Raw genomic sequence first — 27,187 nt, 5'->3', positions numbered from 1 at the left:
GACATGTGGGTGGTGTCATCGGACTCGGTATTGAGTACTTGACCTTCATTGGCCTGAAATAGCCCCGCCCCTTCTTCTGATTGGTCAATATTTGATAGATCCTATTTTCTGCCATAACTTTTGAATGGTTTAACATACAGAGTTGTGGGTGGTGTCATCGGACATGGGTTTGAGTCCTTGACCATATTTGGTGCAAATTAGCCCTGCCCCTTCATCTGATTGGTCGATATCTGATAGTTCCTACTTTCTGCCATGACTTTTGAATGGTTTGACATAGAGAGTCATGGCTGGTGTCATCTGCTAAATGTCCAGGCCTGAAGACGGTGGTGTCATCGGACTCGGTTTTGAGTCCTTGACCTTTATTGGTGAAAATTTCACATGCGAGGACCCGTTCATCGCTGCTTGCAGCTTTAATATTATTATTATTTCTGAAAACAGTCACATGTGTCATAACTCTTCTAATCCCTGCAGCTAAAAGGCACTGCTAGATTTCTGGATGGGACCACAGCAGAGGATGACATTCCCCTGATTATCAATGTCCTGGATCAGAATGACAACCCTCCTTTCTTCGAGCTGCACTCTGGGAATATTACAGAGACAAGCAAAAAAGGTAGGGCTCAGCTTAAAACACTTATATTGCATGTTGTTCAGCAGGGGCCACCAGGTGTGTCACTATGTTGCCCCAGGACATTTCAATTCAACATGAACGTTATAAATCAACTAATGTAGTACGATGCATCCTTAAGGCTTAAGTTAACAAATGACGTTAACTAGGGTAGGCAAATAATAAGCTTTGCTTCAGCCTACCCCTTTTTCGGTCTAGATGTTATTTGTATACTGGAAACTTTTTTGTTATGTTTTCTTTGAACAATTGAACGTTTTCTTGTTGTCAGTTTTATTCTTGGTTTTTTATTTATTTATTTTTTTGTGTCATGACCGAAAATAAACTAAACTAAACTAAAAAAGAAAAAACAAACATCTGAAGCTGGCTGTTTCCTGAAAACTGCGGTACAATTTAAATGTGAACTATGTTGGTTTGAACCAATCCAGTTGTGACACATTTTGCTTTTTAAGTTATCATAATGCAATCATATATGAATGACTAACAAGTGTTTGATCATTCGTCAAGCTCTGAAGGCTATGTGACGATTAACAAATTACGTTTGACTTTTGACTTTTCTGCTGACCTAAGTGTATCCCTCTCCATTTGCCCACATTGATTAAACCAGTGTTTCTTAATTTTAATCCTCAGGGCCCCCTGTCCTGCATGTTTTAGATTCTAAAACATGCAGGACAGGCGGCCCTGAGGACCAGAATTGAAGACCACTGGCCTATAACAGCAACAGGGCGGGTCAGATCCCAGTCCTGCCAGAACACGTTCAAATGTATTTACTAGGGCTGGCACTTTATCGTCTTAATTACGATTAATTAATTACAGAAAAATAACGCGACAAAAAAAAAATAACGCATTTAATCGCAATTTACTTTTGCACTCCAAACAGTGCGGAATGTTTCTCATTGCACTCATTGCAGTTCCCGATATAAATAACCCATAATACTGATGCACAGTACTCAACACGAGAAACAACAATGGAAACCCAAACCCATGGGAAGTCGTTGCTGGTTCGGTGGGCAGAAATTTTAGTTTTAAAAAACTACGGAGTGGAAACCTAGATAAAAGGGTTGGTTGTTACTGTTAAGTCACACTAATGTTGATCAAACTGTTGTGGCCTATGTTGCAAAGACTTTTTGCTCAGGACAACGGCAGAATAGGAGGGCTGTCATCAGTTGATGGATCATTTCTGTTTCTGTTGTTTTTCAAAACCATTTATGGTAGAAAGGGCACTTTATGTTTAACTGTTGGTCTGTTTATTTTATGCCAAGGATATTTTAACTATTTTGCCATGTTCAGTTTCCACTTTTCTGGAATGTACTTGAAATGGCTGTTTTTTAATTTTACTAAACAAAAACAAATGTGTTTAAAACATAAAAACTTTACAAAAAGTCCTGAAAAAGCTTGAATATAGCTAACTTGAATTTAAGTTTATGCCTTGTGGACAATGCAATCATATTCCTATTATTCATATTGCACTTTATGTTAACACTCAGTTATCAAAATAAACACAATTTTGTTGTTTAAGCTCATTTATGTGTCAATTCAATGATTCAGTCATATATAAAAATCCATTTAAATTGAAAAATGTTGCTTCTCGTGTCAAATATTGATAAGCGATTAATTGCAATTAATTAATTACAAAGCCTCTAATTAATTAGATTAATTTTTTTAATCGAGTCCCCCCACTAGTATTTACGTCAAACTAATCACCTTCCCCTTCTCTGACATCACTTTATCCTGTTTTCCCACATACCTGCTCCTTTAATTTTTATTTGCTTGATTGATTGTGTGATATGTTGCAGGAACTTTTGTTATGCAGATTGAAGGTAAAGATGCTGATGAACCTGGAACGATTAATTCAGAGATCGCATACAAAATCATCAGTCAGGAGCCAAAGGGAACCGGTCACATGTTCACTTTAGATAAAAAGACAGGAAAACTATATGTAAAAGAGCCCACTCTGGACAGAGAGGTAATGCTGACTGCACACCTGACACTGCACATATGCTTCAACTTTTCAGTAAAAAAATATTATCAAAAGCTCATTTAGGCCTGTGCTACTTTTTCACCTTGAAAATAAAACACTATGGTATATGACTGACATCAGATCTTTTCTGCTAAAGATCACAGGAGGAAAATTGTTGAGTTTTGCTTGTTCTTTTACTCTGACAGACATATGACTTCTACAAACTGGTCATAATGGGAACTGATATGGGAGGAGGACCAGGAGGTCTAACAGGGACAGGGACCGTGGAGATAAAGGTCCTAGATATAAATGACAACATTCCCACTCTGGAAAAATCTGAGGTAAAGAATAGGCCTAAACTTGTAAATATCCATACAGCAATAGCAGTGTGGGACTTTGCATCAGAAACTAAAATTGGATGGAAGAAACTGATGTCAGAAGATAATAAAACCTGATGTGTAATTTGATTAAGTCACACAGATTTGATTATATATTGCAATCTACCACAGTCCATAACAGAGGTGACAATGTTCCGCTGTCTTTCTGTTCATTATCTTTATCGATAAACAACTATTTGATATTACTTGAAATAAAAAATATATGAAAATGCACAAAATAACTACCCACCAACTTTAGTTTACTATGGATGCAGGACAAGCCAGGACTGAACAGGGTTTTCCTAAAGTTTAGTCCAAGTGAGAAGGCATCAAATAACCTCAACCATAGGTAAAAATGGAATAGAACAAGAGGAGAGAATGAGAGAAGAAAAGTAAAATCCAGGACACTAGAATAATTTAAGTTCTTCTGATGTTTCCCACACAGAGATGCACCAATGTGAAACTAAATTTGCACGTGCGCTCTGGTTATTCAACTGGGATATGAGGAAGGGCTTTTTTTTCTGTTGTGGAAGAACATGTGATCAAGATCCAGCAACGTGGATGCAACAGTAGACAAACGATAAAATAAACAAACACACTTAAACTAATAAACAGTTGTGACAGGATCAACGGTCCAGCTTACAACGCAACTAAACTTGTTACATGTGTTAACTATGTTTCTCTGTCCAGACACAAAACAGCCTCTTACGTGGATGTTTGTATTTGAAGAAAAAGGTGGTTTGGTCTGACCGGTCAGAGTTCCTCGGTGAACAGCTGGGTGGTTACACTCCGCAGGTGATCCTGATAAAGAGCGGCTCTCTCTCTCCTGCTCTCCTCATCTCAGTGTAGATGAGTGGTGCAGCATGGGTACAGCAGCTGGGCCTCCTTCAGCTCCAGGTCGGTCCAAAGGCGTTCACGTCGAAGCATGCAAGGGTCCCTCATTCGGCTCATCTGGGGCTCAGAACATTCGTGGATCACTCTCCAGACAGACGCTTCTTTGGTCACGATCATGGAGGAGGCCGGCCCATAGCTAGTAGCTCTTCATGCTAAAATAGGAGCTGTGGCCTTCTTCATAGTTCACAGAGAACTCCATGGGACCGTGGACAGGTCCGAGGTAGAAGAGACCCTGGGAGCAAGAGAGCAAGAAAGAAAAAAAGAGAAAAGACAAAGAAAGAGGGGGGAGCCTGCTCTTCATAGCTGGGCCCAGGCTGCAACTGCGGCCCCTCCTGTGGTTTGGGGTCCATATACTTGCAGTTCAGACCGCGTACGTGTACGCTTCATGGCCGCCACGCGTATCCTGCGTTCATTTGACGCGTTGACGTGCACGTTCCCAAAAAGACACTTAGCGCGTACGCGACCTGCAGTTCTTGCTGTGGCTGCTAGTGGCGCTGGTCCCGGTCAGATACAGCTGGCCACAAGTGACGATGCGGAGGTCGCCGGCGCCGTTTCCTTTGCCGAGATTGCAACCAAAGCAATGTTATAATCTCCTACATCATCCAATGGTATCATCTAATATGTTACTGCTACTACCGCTGCTACTAAATATTTATTCACGTTTCCAACTGTTGCTCTGCTTACTGCCCCCTATCGGTCACCGCCGGTACGACGTGCTCTCCGCGCGTACTAGGCGAGCGACGTTGCGGTTGGTGGTGCACGCGAACGGACGTGAACCTACACCACAGCAAGTATATCCCAGGCTAAAGTTCAAATTAAGGCTTCCCATGTTCACATAGGACTGTGGCCCAACACCTGATTCCGATTAACGCTCGTCACCAGCTTGTCTGGACAGCTCTGTTGTTGACACAGCTCCTTGTGTCACAGTGTGCTGAAGCAGGGTAGTATGTAAAACATGCAGGACTGCGGCCCTCTAGGACCAGGATTGCCCACTCCTGCTCTAGGACCAGGGTTTTTGATGCTATCCTCCTTCAATACACTGTGATAAAAGTAGCTGTGTCACCAACAGAGTTGTGAAGATCTTGATGACAACTTTCAATTTATGTCATGAATGCTGAAACCAGGTTGCATTTTAAACATGTAGGACAATGTACTCTGATGACCGGGGTTGGAAAACTCTGGCATAGTGTGTATCAGGAAAAATCAATTGACTGCAAAATACTGACCTAGTGAGATTAACATGCAGCATCTCCTCTCCACTGAATCTGGCCAGGAAATTATTATAACTCATCCATACAGGTTCTAATCGGGTATAAGCATCAAATGTACAACCTCTGGCTTGATCCAAACACATAATATATATATATATACAAGTATATATATATATATATATATATATATATAAGTTGACCAACATGTTACTTCTTTACATCTTTGTGTTTTGTGTTTTGTTTTCTGCAGTACAGTGGCTCAGTGGATGAAAATGTTGCTGATGTTGTTGTGATGAGGATCAAAGCTCTGGACAAAGACCTTGAACACACAGACAACTGGCTGACTGTCTTTGAAATTGCCAAAGGAAATGAGGACAATCTGTTCTCCATTGAGACGGACAAAGAAACCAACGAGGGCATCCTGAAGCTGATCAAGGTATTTCAGTTTTACATGTGAATTTTAATCATTTATTATGTGTTTTTTTGTAACATATTTGGCTGTTTTCTTCCTATTCCTGTTTCCTTTTCCTTATTTCACTTTCAATTTCATCTGTCATGCATCTGGACCAAATTAGGCAGTGGATTTTGAAGAACTACAAAATCTCGAGCTTGGCCTGCTCGTTAAGAATGTGGCTCCTTTTGCAAAGGGGGGTCCTCTACTGATGGATGTGGATGTTCAGGCTGGTGCTGGTGCTGGTGCTGGTGTTGGTGTTGGTGTTGGTGCTGGAGCTGGTGCTGGAGTAGATGTGGATGTGGGGGTAGACGTGGGAGTAGATGTGGATGTGGGGGTAAACGTGGGAGTAGATCTGGATGTGGGGGTAGACGTGGGAGTAGATGTGGATGTGGGGGTAGACGTGGGAGTAGATTTAGACGTGGACCTGGATGCTGGGGTCGATGTCGGACTAGATGCAGGACTTAAACCTCAAGGAGGACCTGGTCCTGGAGTTGGGGTTAATCCTGGTGGTGGGCCTGCTACTGGTGCTGGTGCTGGAGTCGGAGTTGGACCTGGTGTTGGACCTGGTGTTGGGGTTGGAGTTGCACCTGGAGTTGGACCTGGAGTTGGACCTGGAGTGGGTGTTGGACTTAAGCCAGGCGTCAAACCAGGACCAGGAAAAAAGCCGAAACCCAAAAAACCAGCCAAAAGCTATCCTATTAAGATATCAGTGAATAATGTTCCAGAAGGTCCAGCATTCCTTCCCAGCACCAAGAACGTTCCTGTGTCTGAGGACCCAGATGAGTTACCAGAAAATGGCACCCTCACTGTGTTTGCTGCTACTAATCCAGATACAGGAAAACCAGCGGAAGATGTCAAGTAAGTTAAATTCAATTTACTTCACCTTTATTTATATAGCACCAAATCAAGGAAATGTTGTCTCAAGGCACTTCAACAATACAGTTTTAATCTTTCCAAATTAGTCCAGTTAATACAAAGCCAATAAAATAATCATTGTTCTGCTAATGAAACCATCAGCTTGCATCAAAACCTTTCTTTGATACAATCCCTGATCCCCTCGAGCAACACCAGCTGACTGCAAAGGAAAAACTCTCCCTTTAACACGCTCGGAGTTAGTGCCTAGCAGACTGATTTAAGAGAAATGTCCCTGAATCGTCTCTGCGTATGTGGCTTAGGCCTGCAGTCAGTTCTCTCCTAGCCCTCCTGAAGCTGCTTTCACATATACGTATCTGTCTCTGCTTCAAAGAAAAGCCCTGGCTTTAGTTCTTCTTCTGAGGAGGAGGAAACGAGCAGCAGCAGCAAGGAGGGTATGTGTCCATGAAATCCTCATGGCAAGACAGGATTAGGGGGAATACAGAGTCGTTCCATTTTTAAATACACCTGGCATGTCCAAATTCTGGGAGATTTCTCTCCACTTTTGTCCCTTTTTATTCAATTCAATTTTATTTATATAGCGTCTAATACAACAAAAGTTGTCTCTAGGCGCTTTCCAGCGACCCAGAACATAAACCCCCGAGCAATTATTACATAAACAATGGCAGGTAAAAACTCCCCTAGTGGGAGAAAAACCTTAAGCCAAACAGTGGCAAGAAAAACTCCCCTTTAGGAGGGAAAAAACCTTGAGCAGGACCAGGCTCATAAGGGGGGACCCTCCTACCGGAAGCCAGACTGGGGGGTCGGGGACGTCAGGAAGCACACAGCAGACATCCAAACAGGCATGTGGAAGCAGAAGCGGGATGACCAGAGGGGGGGGGGGGGGGGGGTTATTGAGGTCACGATAGGCCTGCAGTCTTGTATCCACCAGCTCCTCACACATACTCACAGCCAAGATAATTTTTTCCTCCATCTTGATCGTCTCTGATCACCAACCTGCAAGTTTTTTCACACTCCACCACATTCTCTCCTATTGGACGCGCCGAGATGTCGTCACAGCGCGGTGAAATTAAAACATTTTCAATTTAGGCGCAGGCAGGCGTGGCGCAACGCCGTGGTAGGTGCCCTCTTACGCGCCACCGAGCTCGGCGGCAGAGCGGACCGCTCTTGCACCGCGGTAGCATATACACAATGAATGGGAAAGCCGGCGGTGGTCGCCGCTTTGCACGTTCTATGTGAAAGGGGCTTGAGTCTCTGTGTGTCTCCGGACCTGAAGGGGGGATCCCTGGCCTTCAGTAGTGAACAGAGTTCTGCATTCAGCCAGGGTTTCTGGTTCGGGTAGCACATGACACTCCGCACAAGTGCCAGTCATCAGTCTTCATCTAAAGACCTGCCAGTCTGTACAATCAAAGCAGTCCTGCAGTACAAAGTCTCCGTCATTGGGCCACACAGAGATGGTTTTCTGTGTGGGTTTGGAGCTTCGTAGTGGGGGGTGGTGGACAGGGACCAGCATGATGCAGATGTGATCAGAGAGGCCCAGGTGGGGGTAAGGGCAAAGAGCAAAGAAACTGTTGTGAGAGCACAAATTTTACTGTGGTGGATTTTAAACAGTCAAACGAGCTGGAAAGAACTAACAAAATACCTGATGGAAGAGCAACACTGACAGCAGTGGTGTAACTGGGCTGATATGCAGTATCTTTTTTTTTTTTTTTTTTTTTACCTTGTCTGCACACATATTATTGATTGATACCATGACGGTAGAAACCAAAAGTGTATATGTGTGCATTATTACTATATTTAATATATATACATATATATACGCACACATATGCGTACACATACATAAATATACACATACAAACCCAGTGTTTTTTTTTTTTTTTTTTTTGGGGGGGGGGGGGGGGGGGGGGTGACGACCTCCACTGCCAATCCAGGAAGCAGGAACACACGGAGACACACGTCAAGCACTGGAAATCTGCAACAAAAAAAACACAAACAAAGCACGAAACCGGCACGGAGCCAACCAGAACAATAACAGCAATCGACCTAAATCTTGAGATCTGAGCTAAGCTATCGCTACCGCTACCTGTGTGTGTGTGTGTGTGTGTGTGTGTGTGTGTGTGTGTGTGTGTGTGTGTGTGTGTGTGTGTGTGTGTGTAATAAACCAAACAAAGCTCCACCTGAAGTGTATCTATAGTGGGGGAGGGGGGGGAGCAACCCCGCCACCCGCGAGACCAGAGGCCGACACGGAAGAGCCCGGAACCCAGGCCACCGGCATCCCCACAGAGGGGAGAAGTAGGAGGAGGCAACCCACCGCCTGCGAGGGCTACTACCGCTACTTCTAAATATTTGATCACTTTTCCAACTGTTGCTCTGCTTACTGCCCCCTATCGGTTACCGCCGGTACCACGCGCTCTCCTCGCGTACTACGCGAGCGACATTGCAGTTGGTGGTGCATGCAAACGGACATGAACGGACGCGAACGCAAGCCCCAACAGCAAGTTTATCTGGGGCTTTAAATCACCCCCCCCCCCCCCCCAGCCTATTGGCACTTTTATCCAGTGTAGGGTGCATGCTGGTAGTTGTGCATTCCCCCAAATCCTGTCTTCTCATGAGGATTTCATGGACCCATCCCCTCCTTGCTGCTGCTGCTCTTCTCCTCCTCCTCAGAAGAAGAACTAAAGCCAGGGCTTTTCTTTAAAGCAGGGACAGATGCATTTTGCAAACCGAGCTGTAGCTACTGTACATCCAAACGAGTGGGAAAACGGCGCCAGACCGGAAAACCTTTTTTCGGTCGCCAAGCAACTTGCAACTCGCTGCTCTGCGCCAAGTCTGCGCCCACTCGCCACCGACTCTGCTCCCACCTGCGCCGACCCGATTCAGCGCCACCCCGGCGGTGTGCCATGTTCTATGTGAAAGTAGCTTAAAACATGCAGGACAGTAGATCTCGAGGACCAGGGTTGAAGACCACTGTTTTAATGTTTCCCTGCTTCCCCACATCCTTATACAAATAACTGTGTCATTAACAGACTTGTGCAGACCTTCATGACAAGCGGGTGAGAACCATTGATCAGAATTAGCTGTGTTGAAAGCAGGGAAAGAACTAAAACATGTAGGACTGCAGCCCCTGAGAACCGAAGTTGCCCATCCCTGATCTAAAACATGGTGAATAGGTGCTCTTGAGCAGTGGTCCCCAACCCTGGTCCTCAGTGCCCACTGTCCTGCATGTTTTCAATGTTGCTATACATAAGCATAACCTGATTCTAATTAATAGTCATCACGAACTTGAGGGCAATGTCTGCACCACTCTGTCAATGACACTAGTGTGGAAACTAGCCAGTTGTATGCTGAAGGAGGGTAGCATTCTAAAACAGTGGTCTTCATTCCTGGTCCTCGAGAGCTGCTGTCCAGCATGTTTCCGATGTTTCCCTGCCTTAACACACCTAATTCTAATTAGTGGTCGTCGCCAATTTGTCATCAAGGCTTGCATAGTTCCTTTGGTGACAAGGTAAACATGCCGGACAGTGCTTGTCGAGGACCAAGAGTGAACACCACTGATCGAAAAAACATGCACAACCATGGGCCCCCAAGGACCAGGGTTGGTGACCCCTGTTTTAGATGTTTGCATTTCACAAAATGTTATAAAACAGGAGTGGCCAACCCTGGTCCTCGAGGGCCCCTATCCAACATGTTTAGATGTTTCCCTGCTTCATCACATTGTGATAAAAGTAGCTGTGTCACCAAAAGAGTTGTCCACCAGTGTTTCCCAACCCTGGTCCTCGAGGCCCACTGTCCTGCTTGTTCGATGTTACCCTGCTTCAGCACACCGAGATACAAGGAGCTGTGTCATCAACAGAGTTGTACAGACCTCGATGACAAACTAATGAGGACCATTAATTAGAATCAGGTGTGTTGATGCAAGGCAACATCTAAAACATGGAGGACAGGGAGGCCCAAGGACCGGAACTGACAACCCCTGTTTTAGATGTTTCCATTCATCATCACACTTGATTCTAATGAATGGTCCTAATTAACATGTCATCAAGGCCTGCACAATTCTGTTGATGACTCAGCCACTTGTATCACGGTGTGCTGAAGCAGGGTAATATCTAAAACAGAGGTGTCGGGATCCAGTCCTCGAGGGCCCAATCCTGCATGTTTTAGATGTTTCCCTGCTTCAGCACACCATGATAAAAGTAGCTGCAGAGCTGTCCAGACCTTGATGACAAGCTGGTGACGACCATTAATTTGAATCAGGTGTGTTGATGCAAGGAGACATCTAAAACATGCAGGACACCGGCCCTCGAGGACTGGAGTTCGACACCCCTGATCTAAAACATGCAGGACAGTGGCACTCGAGGACCAGGGTTTGGAAACACTTGCGTACTAGAACAACACTTCTTTTTTCCCCTTTTGGATGGATGAATTTAAACATTGCCTTGTCGGAAATACAGTTTTCCGAGGGCCGCATTCCTGCATGTTTCAGATGTTACCCAGCTTCAACATACCGTGATACAAGTAACTTTATCATCAACAGAATTGTGCAGACCTTGATGCTTAGGACCATTAATTAGAATCAGGTGTGCTGAAGCAGGGTAACATCTAAAACGTGCAGGAGTGTGGCTCTCGAGGACCAGGGTTGGCCACCCCTGTTATAAACAAATACCTTAAAGGAGCTTGAGGCAGGATGGAGGCAGGATTTATGAAAATAATTCGTATATGTTTTAAGTTTTCTAGTAATAATGTCAGATGAAGCGTTCCAAACCAAAAAGAATGAGCCCTCTAGTGTATCTCTCCGTTGCCTTGAACAGGCTGTGTGCTGCAAAATGTGCTGCAGTGCTGGGGCGGAATTTCCCGCGCTGTCCTGCGGATGTGACGTCACATGACGCTGCATGCGCGTTCTCCCCGTTCTCCCGTGCCGGCTTCACTGTTGGCTGCAGTACCCCCGACGGCCGTCGTGGCGAAGGGTGGCGCTAACGAATCTCATTTCTTAAAAGGAGCCTCATGCTCCTTTAAACACAGCTTGTATTCAAAAAAGAAAAGAAAAAAACACTCTCCAAATTGTTACTCTTTTTATTCTTTATTGTTCCAGTTATGCCAAAGCCTTTGATCCAGACAACTGGTTTACTGTTGATGAAGACACAGCTGAAATTAAACTCAACAAGGCTCCAGACCGAGAGTCACCCTTCTTGGTAAACGGTGTCTACATTGCCAAAATTCTGGCCATGACCAAAGGTAAACATCTTTCTCAAAATCAAATATTCCTTTCTCATCTTTTATATCAAATTGTACCGTATATAAAGCGCTTTTGTTTTTCCTACTAATGATTTGTCAACTGTACATTCATGAGTTGCATAAGAAATTCAGAGAGCAGGGTAGCATCTAAAACAGGGGTAGGGAACCCTGGTCCTAGAGAGCTGCAGTCCTGCATGTTTAGATCAGGGGTAGGGAATTCCGGTCCTCGAGGGCCGGTGTCCTGCATGTTTTAGATGTTACCCTGCTTCAGCACACCGTGATAAAAGTACCTGTGTCATTAACAGAATTGTGCAGCCCTGGATGACAAGCTGATGACGATGATTAATTAGAATCAGGTGTGTTAAAGCAGGGAAACATCTAAAACATGCAGGACACCGGCCCTCGAGGACCGGAATTGCCTACCCCTGTTTTAGATGTTTCTCTCCACACCCTGATACACCCTGATACAAAGGATTGTGTCACTAACACACTTGTACCGACCTGAATGAGAAGCTGATGACGATCATTAATCAGAATCAGGTGTGTTGATGCAAGGAGATATCCAAAACATGCAAGACTACGGCTCTCTAGGACCAGCGTTCCCTACTCCTGGTTTAGACGTTCCCCTGCTTTAGCACACCAGATTATAATGAATTGTTCCCATTAGCTTGTCACAAAGGTCTCGCGAACTTTGTTGATGACACAGCTATTGGTATCATGGTGTGCTGAAGCAGGGAAACATAACAGTGTGCCCCGAGGACCCGGGCTGGGAAACACCAGACCACATTTTTCTATTAGATTTTTCACAAACGTATCTGTTTTCATTCTCAGATATACCATCGAAGACGGCCACGGGAACAATAGCCATCCAAGTCACTGACTCCAACGACCACTGTCCTACTTTGGCCACCACACACACCAGCCTGTGCTCAGATAAAAAAACAGTCTATGTTACTGGTTTTGATGAAGACTTCAGTCCCAACGCAGCTCCATTCACATTCACAATCATACCTGATGGTACAAAAGGCACCTGGGATCCAGAAGTCATCAATGGTAAGAAAAACTGTTATAGTTAAGACCAGGGGTCACCAATCCTGGTCCTCGAGGTGGATTGGTGACCCCTGCATTAGAGTCTAATCACAGGCTTTATGTCTATACTGTGGTACTTGTGACTGCAAGAATTTCAACGATAGTATGTCGTGTGTTAGACATTTCTGTTTTATGTCGTCTCCAGAAACGACGGTAGCACTTCATTCTCAGGAGGAGCTGTGGCCTGGTACATATGAGCTCCAGATAGAGGTGATGGATGCTCAGGGCCTGGCCTGTCCAGCCAATGAAGTTTTTTCTGTGGACGTATGCACCTGTGAGGGAAGAGAGGACTGCAGTGTGATGGCAGACAGACTAGAAACCACGGCCTCTAAGGTCTCTGGAGGAGTCATCGGCCTGGTCCTATCAGCATTCTGCTTACTGCTGTGTAAGTTCAACCTTCATGAATAGTGTAAAGGCTGAATTATGGTTCTGTGTTAAACCTATGCCGTAGGGTACGCGGGAGTCTCTCCATAGCCTACGACGTAGCCTGACCTGCACCTCCCAAAAAATGGAACTACGCGTCGAGGCGACGCAGACCCAACGCAGACCGAGAGGGCTGTGATTGGTTTGCTTGGTAGCAACGCATTTCCGGTTCCGGTTCGTGAAGCAGTAGTGAACTTTCAGCGCTCTTTTCTTCGTGTGTGTGTGATTTTTTTTTTGTTTTGTTTTTTTGCACAATAGTTGTCCTTATCTCTTTGATTCACTCTGACCGGAAAAGCCGGAAGCTAAACAAAGTATCAACTAGTGCTCTGGGGGGGTACGCGGCGAAATGGAGTGACGGAGAAGTCCGAAGGGTTCACGACGGCGTCACGGCAACGGCGTAGGGCGGCTCTGCGTTGGTTTAACCATAATTCAGGCTTAATGTGTAATAATCACCTTCTTTGTATCTAATAAACACGTATGTATCTATCAAACAATTACAATTAATTTTATTTACCTCACAAATGTTCATGACTGTAATAGTATGTGACTGTGTATATATGTATGTGTCAGCCAAATACACATTTTATATATATATATATATATATATATATATATATATATATATATATATATATATAAATAAATTAAGCCCATGAATTCGGAAAAACTGTGTTTTTGAAGAAAGTAGTACTCTGATTAACAAGCAAAATACTGTATATGTGACATAGATTTGTGTTCTTTTATCTTATATGATCTCTTGCTTTTATGTCTAAAAGGAAAAATTTAAATATTTGCTTAAAATGTTTCCTTCTCCTTGCAGTCCTGCCTCTTTTTCTGCTGTTCTGTCAGTGTGGAGGAGCAAATACAGTTTTCGCTGACCAGTTCACTGATCTACCATTTGACACCAAAGAACATCTGATATCCTATCACACTGAAGGACTAGGAGAGGATCAGGTAGGTTGGAATTTGACCTTTCTTTTTATGGAAATTAAAGTAAATATAATATTTCTACTTTAGGTTTAATATACAAAAGCACTAAATTACAGTATTGTTGACAATGAATGTTTTTTAAAGGGAGAATCAGTAGAAGACAACATAGCACAGAGGCTTCCAAAGTCAGTACTTGAGAACCAGTGTCTTGGAGGTTTTAGATGTCCCTTTACATCAGGGGTGTCCAAAATCTGTCGTCTAGGGCAGCTGTAATATTAATAATAATACTATTTATATATATATATGTATATATATATATATATATATATATATATATATATATATACTGTATATTTACACACACATGTATATAGTCGGATTTTCCCTAGTTCTACAAAAAATATTAATATACATATTAATATTAATACAATTAATACAATTATCATTCTTCAACTGTTGACTAATGTGTGTAGTAACGGCAAAAATAAAAATTGAAGAAAAGGGTGGTTGGGTCTGGCCGGTCAGCATTCCTTGATGAACAGCTGGGTGGTAACGCTCCGCAGGTGATCCTGGTAAAGAGCGTCTCTCTCTCTCTCTCTCCTGCTCTCCTCATCCCAGTGTGGATGAGGGGATGCAGCATGGGCACAGCAGCTGGGCCTCCTTCAGCTCCAGGTCGGTCCAAAGGCGTTCATGTCGAGGCATGCAAGTGTCCCTCGTTCGACTCATCTGGGGCTTAGAACGTTTGCGGGTCACTCGTTGCAGCGCAGCAGACTGTGGTTGCCTTCTCCAGATGCTTCTTCAGGCACGATCATGGAGATAGCCGGCCCATAGCTAGTAGCTCTTCATGCTAAAATAGGAGCTGTGGCCTTTCTTAACAGCTCACAAAATGGGTCCGTGGACAGGTCCGAGGTAGAAGAGACCTTAGGAACAAGAGAGGAGGAAAAAAGAGAATAGAGAGTGAGAAAGGGGGGAGCCTGCTCTTTATAGCTGGGTCCAGGCTGCCATAAATCGGCAAGCGGCCGCTCCTGCGGTTTGGGGTTCATGCCCAATGAGGGTTCTATTCCTTATCACCGAAGGGCCGTAAATGTAAAGCCTGCTGGGGCTTTATTTTGAAGCTCATGTCTTTGTGTTTGAGTTCTGGGTTGATCTTCCTGTTTCCCATCTGCCCTCATGATCTGCACCTGTGTCTCGTTAACCTTTCTGTATATTTGGTCTTCTCTTTCCCTGCTGCTCCCTGCTGGTCCGTACTGTTTCCTCCCTCCGTGTTTCCACGTCAAGTTTTTCGTAGTTCTTTGATTCTTGTTTAAGCTCTAGGTTTTTGGTATCCTGCTCAGCAGCGCTTTTATTTGTTTTTGTTAAAATAAACACTTTTTGTGGAACTCCTGCCTCCTGCTCTCCTACATCTGGGTCCGACTCCAACCGCATTCCTAACAGAACAGAGCAGCCCTCATGGACCCAGCAGAAGAGGCTGTTGATGTGTGGGAGTTCTTCTACCCTAACAGAGTGGAGTTCTTCCACAAGATGGTGAAGAGGACAGGGACCAGCCCCAGCCTGTTCCGGTAATCGTCCTGGACGCACCTCTTCCTGTTCCCAAGGTGGTCCTGGATACCCCCCAGTCTGTTCCCCCCCTTATGGGGAACACGCCTGGCTCGAGGCAGGCCCAGGTGTTTTCAACCTCAGGGGAAACGACGACGGCGGGGGCAACAGCCACAGCCCATCCCTGTTCCTGAGGGGATCCTGAACCCCCCCCCCCCCTGTCCCTGAGGTGGTCCCGGACACACCTACCCATGTTCTAGTGGTGGTCCCAGACGCACTTCAGCCGACACCCCGGCCGTGTGTACTTGCATGGCTTAATCTTTGAGAAAAGCATATGCTACTGGCAGGATCAACCAGGTAGCCCCTCCGCAAAGAATGCGAGGCCCCCTGAACTTCCTCGTCGGTCTGCCCGGCCCCGAGGACAGCCCCCTGAACTTCCTTGTCGGTCTGCCTGGCCCCGAGGACGGCCCCCTGAACTTTCTCGTCGGTCTACCCGGCCCCGAGGACAGCCCCCTGAACTTCCTTGTCGGTCTGCCTGGCCCCGAGGACGGCCCCCTGAACTTTCTCGTCGGTCTGCCCGGCCCCGAGGACAGCCCCCTGAACTTCCTTGTCGGTCTGCCTGGCCCCGAGGACGGCCCCCTGAACTTTCTCGTCGGTCTGCCCGGCCCCGAGGACAGCCCCCTGAACTTCCTCGTCGGTCTGCCCGGCCCCGAGGACAGCCCCCTGAACTTCCTTGTTGGTCTGCCTGGCCCCGAGGACGGCCCCCTGAACTTTCTCGTCGGTCTACCCGGCCCCGAGGGCCGCCCCCTGAACTTCCTTGTCGGTCTGCCTGGCCCCGAGGACGGCCCCCTGAACTTTCTCGTCGGTCTGCCCGGCCCCGAGGACAGCCCCCTGAACTTCCTTGTCGGTCTGCCTGGCCCCGAGGACGGCCCCCTGAACTTTCTCGTCGGTCTACCCGGCCTAGTGCCCAGGCCCCCTGAGCTCTGACTGTGTATTGGACTGGGTGTCATTACGTCGCATGCTCAAAAAAAGAATTTTAATCCAACATGAATCTGAACAAATTAATGTACCCTCCCTGCAAATCGTGGAGTTTCTACAATATACAGTTACACTCAACTTTAAAACATGGGGAAATTCTGTTAACTACACCCAGGATGCTTACATCTATCCCAGAGGTGGCCAGTCAACTTTTTTCAGTGCAGTTCCGAAAGGGCTTTTTTTTCCACTCATCTCCATCTGGATATTTTTGAGCAAAGGCTGCATGTTTATGCTGGAAATGTCTTGTGACATTTGACTTTTTGTTGTTTGATAGTTTCTCGTTACATATTAAGCATACTGACAAACCAGTCTCGTCAGCAGTGAAAGCAAATAAATCCACCCACAGTCTGTTTTCATCAGACACTTTTTCTTTTCTAATGGTGCTTCGGTTTGGTTCTTTCCCACTAGGGGTCTAACATGCCGAGTAGATACTTTTTCTGTTCTAAGCGGACTGAGTCGGGCTGCATCTGACATCATCACACTACATGCCACCAATTGATCAGGGGGTTGGGAGTCAGACGTCCGAGTCAGGAGGAGGAAATCAGAGAAAGAGGGACTCTGACGGCTTCTTGTTCATTTTATTCACAAAAGTCTTTTTCGAGATCCAACTCTGAAGTGTAGACGTTCATAGACCTGGTGGCCGAGGCGGGACCGGTCTGATTTAGTATGATTTAGCTCTATTGACGAGTGAGGTTAGCTCAGGGAGGTGTACAGGATCAAAACAGTCTAGAGTCAAGTCAGACCCTAAGGAAGTCGCTAAAGCTGAAGAAACGCCCACAGCCGCTACCGGGTGGGCCTGATTGATATCTTCTCTAATTTTGATTATCTTGCTGTTAAATAAGCTCATAAAGTCTTCACTACTGAGAGCTGCAGGAATGCACGGCTCAACAGAGTTGTGAATCTTTGTCAGCCTGGCTACAGTGCTGAACAGAAAACATGGGTTACTTTTGTTATCCTCTATCAACGATGAATAATAATCAAATGGCTTTTTTACATACTATTACACTATCTTTCCATTCGCGATAAGATTCTAAAGACTTTCAAGTGTACCACTTTCTTCTTCTTCTCTCAAAATAGTTCATTAAGCAAAATACCTTGTAACAAAATAATGAAGAAGGACATCTATAGAAAATCATCCTTTTAAACCGGTTAGGGCCCGAGCACTTACAGTGCGAAGGCCCTATTGTATCTGTAGGAATTGTTTTTGTTTTTTTAGGGACCAAGCACTTACAGTGCGAAGGCTCTATTGTATCTGTAGTTTATTTTTATTTTCCTCATTTTTCTTCAGACGAAATGAGGGCATAAAGAGTCATGGGTGGTGTCATCAGACTTAGTTTTGAGTCCTTGACTTTTATTGGTGAAAATTGCACGCGCGAGGGCCCGTTCATCGCTGCTTGCAGCGTTAATTAGGGCCCGAGCACTGACAGTGCAAAGGCCCTATTGTATCTGTAAGAATTGTTCTCGTTATCCTCGTTCTCGTTTTTCTTCCGACGAAATGAGGGCCTTTTTGCCCCCTTAAACGTGCCCCAAAAGTCACCAAATTTTGCACACAAGCCAGGCCTGGTGAAAAATTTGATATGTAATGGTTTGCATTAATGGGCGTGGCCTAATGGCTCAACAGCGCCCCCTAGAAAACTTCGTGCCTCAAGCCCCACAATACGGTTTGACGTACATGCACGAAAATCGGTACACACCTGTATCATGTCGCAACTTAAAGAAAAGTCTCTTGGCGCCATGGCTGAAACCTAACAGGAAGTCGGCCATTTTGAATTAATTGTGTAATTTTGGCGCAATTTATGCCATTCCTTCGGCCGCTTCTTCGCCCGAACCGTAACGCGCACCCAGGTGTGTTATACATCAAAATGTGCATCTCGATCCTGCAACGATATGCATTACTTTTCTCTTTCAAAAGCGTTACCATGGCGACGCTAAACGCCAAAAAGGGCGCCCCCCCTTCATCTGATTGGTCCATATTTGATAGTTCATACTTTCTGACATAACTTTTGAATGGTTTGACATAGAGAGTCGTGGGTGGTGTCATCGGACTCGGTTTTGACTCCTTCACCTTAATTGGTGCAAATTAGCCCCGCCCATTCTTCTGATTGGTCGATAGTTGATAGTCCTCTATTTTCTGGCATAACTTTTGAATGGTTTGACATAGAGAGTCGTGGTGTCATCAGACTCGGTTTTGAGTCCTTGACTTTTATTGGTGAAAAATGCACGCGCGAGGGCCTGTTCATTGCTGTTTGCAGCTTTAATTGATATTGTTGTTCGTCGATACCCTTCAGACTTTTTAAGTTAAGTTCCTAATACGATTTGTATACCATGAAAATACAAATTGTCTCTTCTGATCTGTGAAAGTAGATGATGTAGACTGGAAAACAGAATGTGCAACCCCAAGCTGTTGTGAGGGCAGCACGGTGGCTTGTTGGTTAGCACTGTTGCCTCACAGAAAGAAGGTCCCGGTTTGACTCCCAGGCCCTGCAGGGTCTTTCTGTGTGGAGTTTGCGTGTTCTCCCCGTGCTTGCGTGGGTTACATCCGGGTACTCCAGCTTCCTCCCACAGTCCAAAAACATGCATAGTAGGTTAATTGGTGATTCTAAATTGCCTGTAGGTGTGAGTATGTCTGGTTGTATGTATATATGTAGCCCTGCGATGGACTGGCGACCTGTCTACCCCTGCCTCTTTCCTGAAAATTAGCTGGGATAGGCTCCAGCAGACCCCCGTGACCCGGCAAAGGATATAGCGGGTATAGATAATGGAACAATGGAAGCTGTTGTGATGTACAGATATGTTTTATCTATGAAATACAACAGGAACAGGGCCATGGCTTGGGTAGTTAACGAGGATGCTAAAATTACTTTTCTCTCTTTCTTTCTAGGAAGTGCCTCTCCAAAGTGTTCCTATTCTACAGGGTACCCAACAAAAAATTGGGACAGCACAAGGACTAAATTTCAACTCCATCTCGTCAACAGTGGTGGACAGCTTTAAGACACAAACCTACAACCACCAATTCATGGACAATGACAACGCCTACAGGTTTTCCACAGATTTTTACCATGGTGATGGCACTGCTACATTCAGACATATGTATGGTGAACAACAGTCAACAAACCTCTATGAGGAGGACATCGCCCTTCCTGATGAGTTCCTCAGCTACTACTACTCCAAGGTTATATACTGTTTTTTGGGGGGGATAGTTACCACAGCTTTGTCAAAAACATGTTCACACCATTGTTTACTCTGTTTTTCAATCCAAACAGAAATCAGTGTTCGCTGTGACAGGGAAAGACGGTCTGTTGGAGTATGATTTTGAAGGCCAGGGCTCCTCCGCTGGCTCAGTGGGCTGCTGCAGCCTCCTGGAGTCTGACCATGATCTGGACTTCCTCAATGACCTTGGAGAAAAGTTCATGACTCTGGCTGAGATCTGTTTCCCTCCAACACCGACACCCAAACCCTCCCAGACATTTAAAACAACAGGTGCTTTCAAAACCACAGTGGATGCTGTTAAACCTGTTTCAAAGACCAGGGTTGAGCAGGTGCTTGGAGCAAAGCATTCTGTAGTAAAGACAGAGAAAGTCATATCATCCACTAACATCTCTAAATCATCTCTCAACACAGTGAGCAACAGCTCATCCTCCATGACACTTCCTCACCCCAGAGTTACTAACATCTCTAAATCATCTCTCAACACAGTGAGCAACGGCTCATCTTCCATGACACTTCCTCACCCCAGTGTTACTAACATCTCTAAATCATCTCTCAACACAGTGAGCAATGGCTCATCTTCCATGACCCTTCCTCGCTCCAGTGTCACTAACATCGGTCATTCCTCTAACATTGTTCATTCTGCTAACCTGTCTTATGCTCCTCAGACGGTCGTACTGCAACAGCAGCCAGTTTACTACACCACCACCCCTGTACTGCAGCCCATGTCCTATGTTGTCTCCCAAGGAACCAGTCTTCCTGGGATGTTTCTAGTCAATGGTCCCCAGGTTCCATCTGATCTTGTAATCAGTGGAACCCAGAACCCTCTTCCAGGGCTTGTTGTCCAGAATGCAGAGGGCTCTAGAAGTGTTAATATTTCTGCTGGGCCCATGAGTCCAGTCTCTCCGACTGTGTTTCCAGGGCTTGTTGTCCAAAATGCAGAGGGTTCTGGGACTCTTACTAGAACTCTTAATAGTTCTGCTGGACCCATGGGTCCAGTCACTCCGACTGTGTTTCCAGGGATTGTTATCCAGAATGCAGAGGGTTCTGGGACTCTTACTAGAACTCTTAATAGTTCTGCTGGACCCATGGGTCCAGTCACTCAGACTGTGTTTGCAGGGCTTGTTACCCAGAATGCAGAGGGGTCAAGAACTCTTAACAGAACTCTTAATAGTTCAGTCGGAGTGACTGGACCCGTGGGTCCAGTCACTCCGACTGTGTTGCTGCCTGATAATCCAGCAAGGATCCAGGGTTCAGTAGCCATGGAAGGCTGGACAATAATGGGACCAAATCCTGATGGTAAGTATATGTTAGTCCCAGGTTCACCTCAGGGCATTTTGCCTGGAGATGCTATCCTGGATGAAGGGGCTGCTACCCCTCAGAGGGTGTTATACTTGGCAGCCCAGAAGACTTTGTATCATTGCTTTGAAGGTCATGCTTTTGCTATAAAAGGGGTTGTTGTTGCACTGAAAAGGTATTTAGGACAAATAAAGAAAGTGGGCTTAGGGGCATACACCTTTTTCAGATATTTGGTAGCAGTAATGCCAAAAGAAGGACAGTCACGGATCCATATATCTATGGTAGGTACAGCCGGGACTGATCAGATCAGATTTAAAGGAAATAATCCAATAAAAGGATCTTTTGTTTTATTTTATTTTTTGTTTTATGGAATACTTGTGAGTAGAACATCCTAGCAAAAGAAGACAGTGGTCAGGGTGCTCTCTGTTAATCAGAGAGGAACTCTGATGTAAGAGGTGTTTCTGTTGAAATGGTCTTTGGTTTTACTGACTATGCTTACATATCGCATCAAGCCTTTTATAGTGCATTGCTTGTGTCTTTCTATGTTGTAGATAACCAAATGCAATGAAAAACCTGATTAGAGACAGACAAACTAGTGCTACTCTGGCCCAAAGCTATGTTGCTTGAGATCCAGGAACCTATTCCGTCTGGGTGTAGGGGTGGAATTTGTCATCACCAATTATGTGAAGATTTCTGCATCTGCGGGAACTATTTAAACTCATGCATGTAGGCTTAAATTTTTCCTTAACATGAACTTATACTGCCATCTGAGTAAAACAGATCACCTCAGAAGTTTATTTTTTTTTAATTATTTTTATCCCGGTTTTTTCCCCCATTTTATCACCCAGTGCTCCTACCTAACAGTCCTGGGCATTGCCATCCTCTACCAACCCCAGGAGGGCCCTGCACTGAGCTCAGGTCTCCTCCTTAACCTGAGGAGTGAGCAGGCCGCTTCTTTTCACCAGACAGGGTGGGGTTTCTCCGGCCGGACGTAGCGCGTGGAAGGATCACGTTATTCCGGCCGGATCCTCCCCACCCTATCTGGCGCCCCGGTCAGAGGGGGCACTATAGCCCAGGACTGTTGCATGTTTTTGTGAGGGTAGCTCCCATTAGCTACCCAGGGGAACACGGGGAGAACATGCAAACTCCACACAGAAAGATCCTTTCACCAACCCCACCCAGGGTGTGGGCACTGAAGTCATGGGGGAACTAACACTTCAGCGCCCACAGCGTCCCCGGCGGGAATCGAACCCAGGACCTTCTTAGCTCAGAAGTGTCTGTGTTGTTGTAGGAGGAGACCTGAGCTCAGTGCAGGGCCCTCCCGGGGTTGGTAGAGGATGGCAATGCACAGGACTGTTAGGTAGGAGCACTGGGTGATAAAATGGGGAAAAAACCGGGATAAAAATATAAAAAAAAAAAAAAAGAAGTGTCTGTGTTGTTATCAGACTCGGTGTCTTTCTGGCCACATAATCATTGTAGTGAGTCAGGGTCAGTTATGCAGCAACTGCTCTTGGTAACATTTTTATCTTAACTGCCTCTGCATTTATCTGTTACTGACAGATAGGGTTTTGTTTCTTCAATGATGTGGCCAATGCTTAAATCTGCACTATAAAAGGCTTGATGCGATATGTCAACAAAGTCAGTGATTTGATAACAACTAATTCAATACTCCACACACCTGAGTGCATTCTCGATGAACAGTGTCACACGACTCCCAGTTCCTGTTCATTTAGATCTCGACATGTTTTCAAGGCTGTTTCTAGTCAGGGTAAAATTGTATGCCTTGCATACGATGATCTTAAATTCAATTCATTTGAATAATAGTTGGAGTTGCAGTGGCTCGGGTGGTAGAGAGGGTCGTCCAGTGATCCAAGATTTTGCCAGTTTAAACCTCGGTCCTCCCAGTCATCTGTCGTTGTGTCCTTGAGAAAGACACTTCACCGCCCCTTGCCCCCAGTGGTATTGCTGGTGTGTGAAAGTTCTGGTTATGGTGATGGTCGGAAAGGCCATCGGTGCCGATTGTCAGCCACGTTTCTGTCAGTCTGCCCCAGGGCAGCTGTGGCTACTCACGTAGTTTACCATCACCAAGTATGAATGGAGTGAATGAATAATATACGACCATTGTAAAGTCACCTTGGTTTCCATGAAAGGTGCTATATAAATGAAAGTTATTATTATTTCTCACCACCTGGGACCTGACGTACAGTTGGCTGGTTAAATGAGGTGGCGGGCCAGATTTGGCGCAGAGGCCATAAGTGTAACAAATTTCCTAAAGCATCATCTCTTCAAAGAATACCTTTTTTTTTCTAACACCTCGTACACCTTAACATCTCAAACTCTACCTTACTTTGCCCCTTTGGACCTTTTCTGTTTTATTTAGTCATTTTGAATACATTTAAATTGTTGTAGTTTTAATTTTATACTTATGACAAGGTTTCTGACTGTGATGATTATTGAATATTGTTCCTTACATGTAAGTTGCTCTGGATAAAGGCATCTGCTAAATACCTAAATGTAAATTCAATGTGTAATCTTTTTTAATCTGTTAGAATTTTAGCTCATAACGCATACCCTATATGTGAAGAGGTATGCTTTGTTCGACTAGCTTAATGAAACACGGACAAACTATGATGGAAATAATCAGATGCTGCATGTAGAAGGAACTGTGGTTAAAGCGTTGGAATGGCAGTCTTGTCTTGATAATTAATATACCAAATTTGATGAAGCACTTTGTTTCATTACTATTTTTAGTACTGAAAAATGTTGAGTTTGATCATTGTTTTATGTAATTGTTCAGAAATGTATACAGACATTAAATGGTGTCTTGTGTTTAGCAATATCCATGGTCGGCTGTATATGACAGAGCAAGGTGACTTTTTATTTCCTTTATAAGCTGAATTGGGGGAGTGTATCATATTTCCATGTGCTAATAAAATGTTTTCACAAATATTTCTTTATTCATTTGCATTTAGATGTATACTTGTCTCTTTTTCAGGGTTAGCTAAGGTTTACAGTGACAAACCTGGTCATATAAAGGTCAGGGTCCGGCATACTGAGCTGAGTTAGGTTACTGCAGAATTTTATTTATTAATTTTTGCATTGTAGTAAGCAACTAAGAAAGCTTGTATTGTTTATTAAGTTTCATTGTGAACAAGTGGCAACTTGTTTATAAGAGGGATCAGGTTACACACCACCACTAGGCAAAGCATTCATTCATTCATTCATTCATTCATTCATTCATTCATTCATTCATTCATTCATTCATTCATTCATTCAATCATTCAATTTTACTTTCAATTAAATTTTTCAATCTAGGATCTTTCCAGGATGTCAGCAAGCATATAGCAGACATTTACACAGACAGGTGGAAGAAGCAGTGGGATGATCAGAGGGGGGGACTGCAGGTCAACATGCAGCTCCTGAAGCTCTGGCCGGCAAACATGCAAAAAACTGAAAAAATAGGGGGGCAGACCAGCACAACAAACTACAAGAACGATGGACAAAAATGATGGCTATGAGATACTTATAATAAATAAAAAATGAAAGAGGAGAAGAGAAGAAGGGTGAGAGGCACCGCCCAGTGGATCATGTCGGTGCCCCCCTGCAGCATAGGCCTATAGCAGCATATCTACCATGAAGTTTTGAAACTAACTATTATAGTCTTGTTCTCTAGCTGCAGCTATGACTACTGACTCTAACACACTAGAGTTTTACTCAACACTAAAACTCAGGAACAAACAAACCGGTTTGTTTGTTCATTTACTTACCTTGACGCTTCCTCTGTCTGTGTCTCTGTCACGTCTCATTGGGGAAGCGCGCTCTGCAGTGAGACGGGGTTTTCATATCATCCCGCAAGGAAGGGGCCAATGCATGCGAGGGAATAGGGGAAGTTAAGTAATTCATTCATATTCATTTATTATCATTTTGCACACTGGCGATTATTTTGGTTTATGTTTTTTAGGCTTGGAGGGATTATCGTAAAGTGTATTATTTGGTCTATTTGTTGGTACTGTGCACCCCTCTGTGGAAGGTAACTGCCCAATTAAGGTGGGGCCATAAAAGAGGGCTGTTCGCTGCTCACAAGGGGCGGTGGTGCAAAGACAAGGGGTCTGCTTGTCTCCTATTAAATTCCTTGTGGAAAAATATAATAAAAAAGAACCAAGTATATTCTCTTAGCTGAAACTTGTGTAAGAGCAGATTACAAGGTGCTGATTGGTTTCAGTGTGACGCTGAAACCTATTTAGTCTATTTAGCCTTTTTTGGCTCACTAGGTGTGTTTCTGACTGGCAGGAGGAAACAGTTTTTGACCGCACGTATGTATGCACGGAATGTCATGCGGTACCGGGCTGGTGTAAGTCTGTAATTTGCAAAAACTGGATTATATGAGTGACAAATAAATGTATATTGTGCATCGCAAAGACAGTGTAAGTGGACATTCATTCATCATGCACCTGGCATATGAAAAGTAAGCGCGTCAAAAAGGTTTTTCCGTCGAGATACACCTCAGTGGCTTCTACAACTAGCATGTCCTTTATTACTTTTCCTCCTGAAACCCCAAGTCCACATTGGGCTGAGCGCAGGGGATCTCACAGGACAAAAAGTTAAATGACTTCTTAGTTCTCTGTGAAACGTGCACACATCGTCATAGCAGTGTCACTGGTAACAGCTGTGTGTGTTAACTACAACAAGAGTAGTGCCGTTTCCCTAATTTTGAATAAGCTGTGATGGCATCATTTTTTATGTTTTGTATCATAATCTGTGCCTCTGCAACAAATGAAACCAGCAGTTTCAATCTTAACTTTGTGGTTTGCATCTCACCCTCAGTAGCTGGGTTTGTTAAGGTAAACTACACTGTTGAAGAAATCTTAAATACCCATACAGATGCAAAGATGTATACTTAGTAGTGCTGTCAAGCGATTAAAAAAATGAATCTAATTAATTACAGGATTTATACTTAATTAATCTAATTAATCACATTTTAATCTCATATCTGCTAAAGGTCCCCAAATAAAGAATTTGAATTCTAGGACATTGCAAAATTGCAGTGCACGACTAATCAATTGAATACACTAAGAAGAGAAGATTTGAAATCGACATTTTTATTGGTGAAGTGTGTTTCATAACATAAATTCAAAAGAAAAAGCTCAACCACATCAATTAGGCCAGGTGCATTATTCAAAAATGCAATACAAATACAGTTAAATAAATAAAATTCAGAAAATAAAATACGACTGAGTCTCAAATAGGCACTTAAAGGAGCATGAGGCTCTTTTAAAAAAATGAGACTCTATAGCGCCACCCTTCACCACGACGGCCGTCGGGGGTACTGCAGCCAACAACGAAGCCGGCACCGGAGAACGGGGAGAACACGCATGCAGCGTCATTTGACGTCACATCCGCAGGACAGCGCGGGAAACTCGGCCCCAGCACTGCAGCACATTTTGCAGCACACAGCCTGTTCAAGGCAACGGAGAGATACACTAGAGGGCTCATTCTTTTTGGTTTGGAACGCTTCATCTGACTTTATTACTAGAAAACTTAAAACGTATACAAATTTTTTTCATAAATCCTGCCTCAATCCTGCCTCAACCTCCTTTAAGCGGACTCTCAATTCAAAATTAAACTAAAGCTGACTCTATACAGCAATTCAAGTACTAGTAGCTGTAACGTTTACAATGGAACTTGTCCGGACATGTTTAGCATTTAAATGATAATTCAGGCTGGAGCAGCTCCGCTGATAAGAAAATTCTTTTTTACAAAATGTACAAATCACCGCGTTCTTGTTGATAGTCCCGTCTTCTTTATTTTTATACATAAACTTGCAGTACAAAGGTCCCAGCAAAGATTTGCTGAGTCACTCCCCTGAGTCGTCCAGGTCTGTCACCTGCTTTGTTAAGCGGTTTTCACATAGAGGCGCACAGCGGCAGCCGCCGCCGGCTTTCCCATTCATTGTGTATGTGCTGCCTCCGCGCAAGGGCGCAGGGTCTGCCGCCGAGGTCAGCGGCGCGCAATAGGGCGCATGCCGCTGAGTTTGCGCGG

General features: G+C 44.5%; 1 protein-coding gene across 2 annotated transcripts in view; it reads left to right on the top strand.

Moving 5' to 3' along the window:
* LOC133457967 (desmoglein-2-like protein) overlaps positions 1–22,421 on the top strand; it is a 33,848-nt gene extending 11,427 nt beyond the window's left edge. The window contains exons 4-14 of one of the 2 annotated variants that reach the window (XM_061737375.1): positions 472–610; positions 2,419–2,588; positions 2,789–2,923; positions 5,315–5,500; positions 5,640–6,376; positions 11,484–11,626; positions 12,458–12,679; positions 12,861–13,100; positions 13,959–14,092; positions 19,524–19,814; positions 19,906–22,421. In XM_061737375.1, the coding sequence (XP_061593359.1) occupies positions 472–610; positions 2,419–2,588; positions 2,789–2,923; positions 5,315–5,500; positions 5,640–6,376; positions 11,484–11,626; positions 12,458–12,679; positions 12,861–13,100; positions 13,959–14,092; positions 19,524–19,814; positions 19,906–21,543 (4,035 nt within the window). In that variant the 3' untranslated portion in view covers positions 21,544–22,421. Of the gene's footprint in view, positions 1–471; positions 611–2,418; positions 2,589–2,788; positions 2,924–3,738; positions 3,857–5,314; positions 5,501–5,639; positions 6,377–11,483; positions 11,627–12,457; positions 12,680–12,860; positions 13,101–13,958; positions 14,093–19,523; positions 19,815–19,905 lie in introns of those variants that run through there. The other variant, XM_061737376.1, reaches the window with a different exon arrangement.
* Positions 22,422–27,187: the final 4,766 nt, after the last annotated feature.

This window comes from Cololabis saira, chromosome 13 (genome assembly GCF_033807715.1).
Source record: "Cololabis saira isolate AMF1-May2022 chromosome 13, fColSai1.1, whole genome shotgun sequence".
Lineage (NCBI taxonomy): Eukaryota > Metazoa > Chordata > Actinopteri > Beloniformes > Belonidae > Cololabis > Cololabis saira.
The sequence above is the reverse complement of the archived record's forward strand: the minus strand, read 5'-3'. Positions and strand labels throughout refer to the sequence as shown.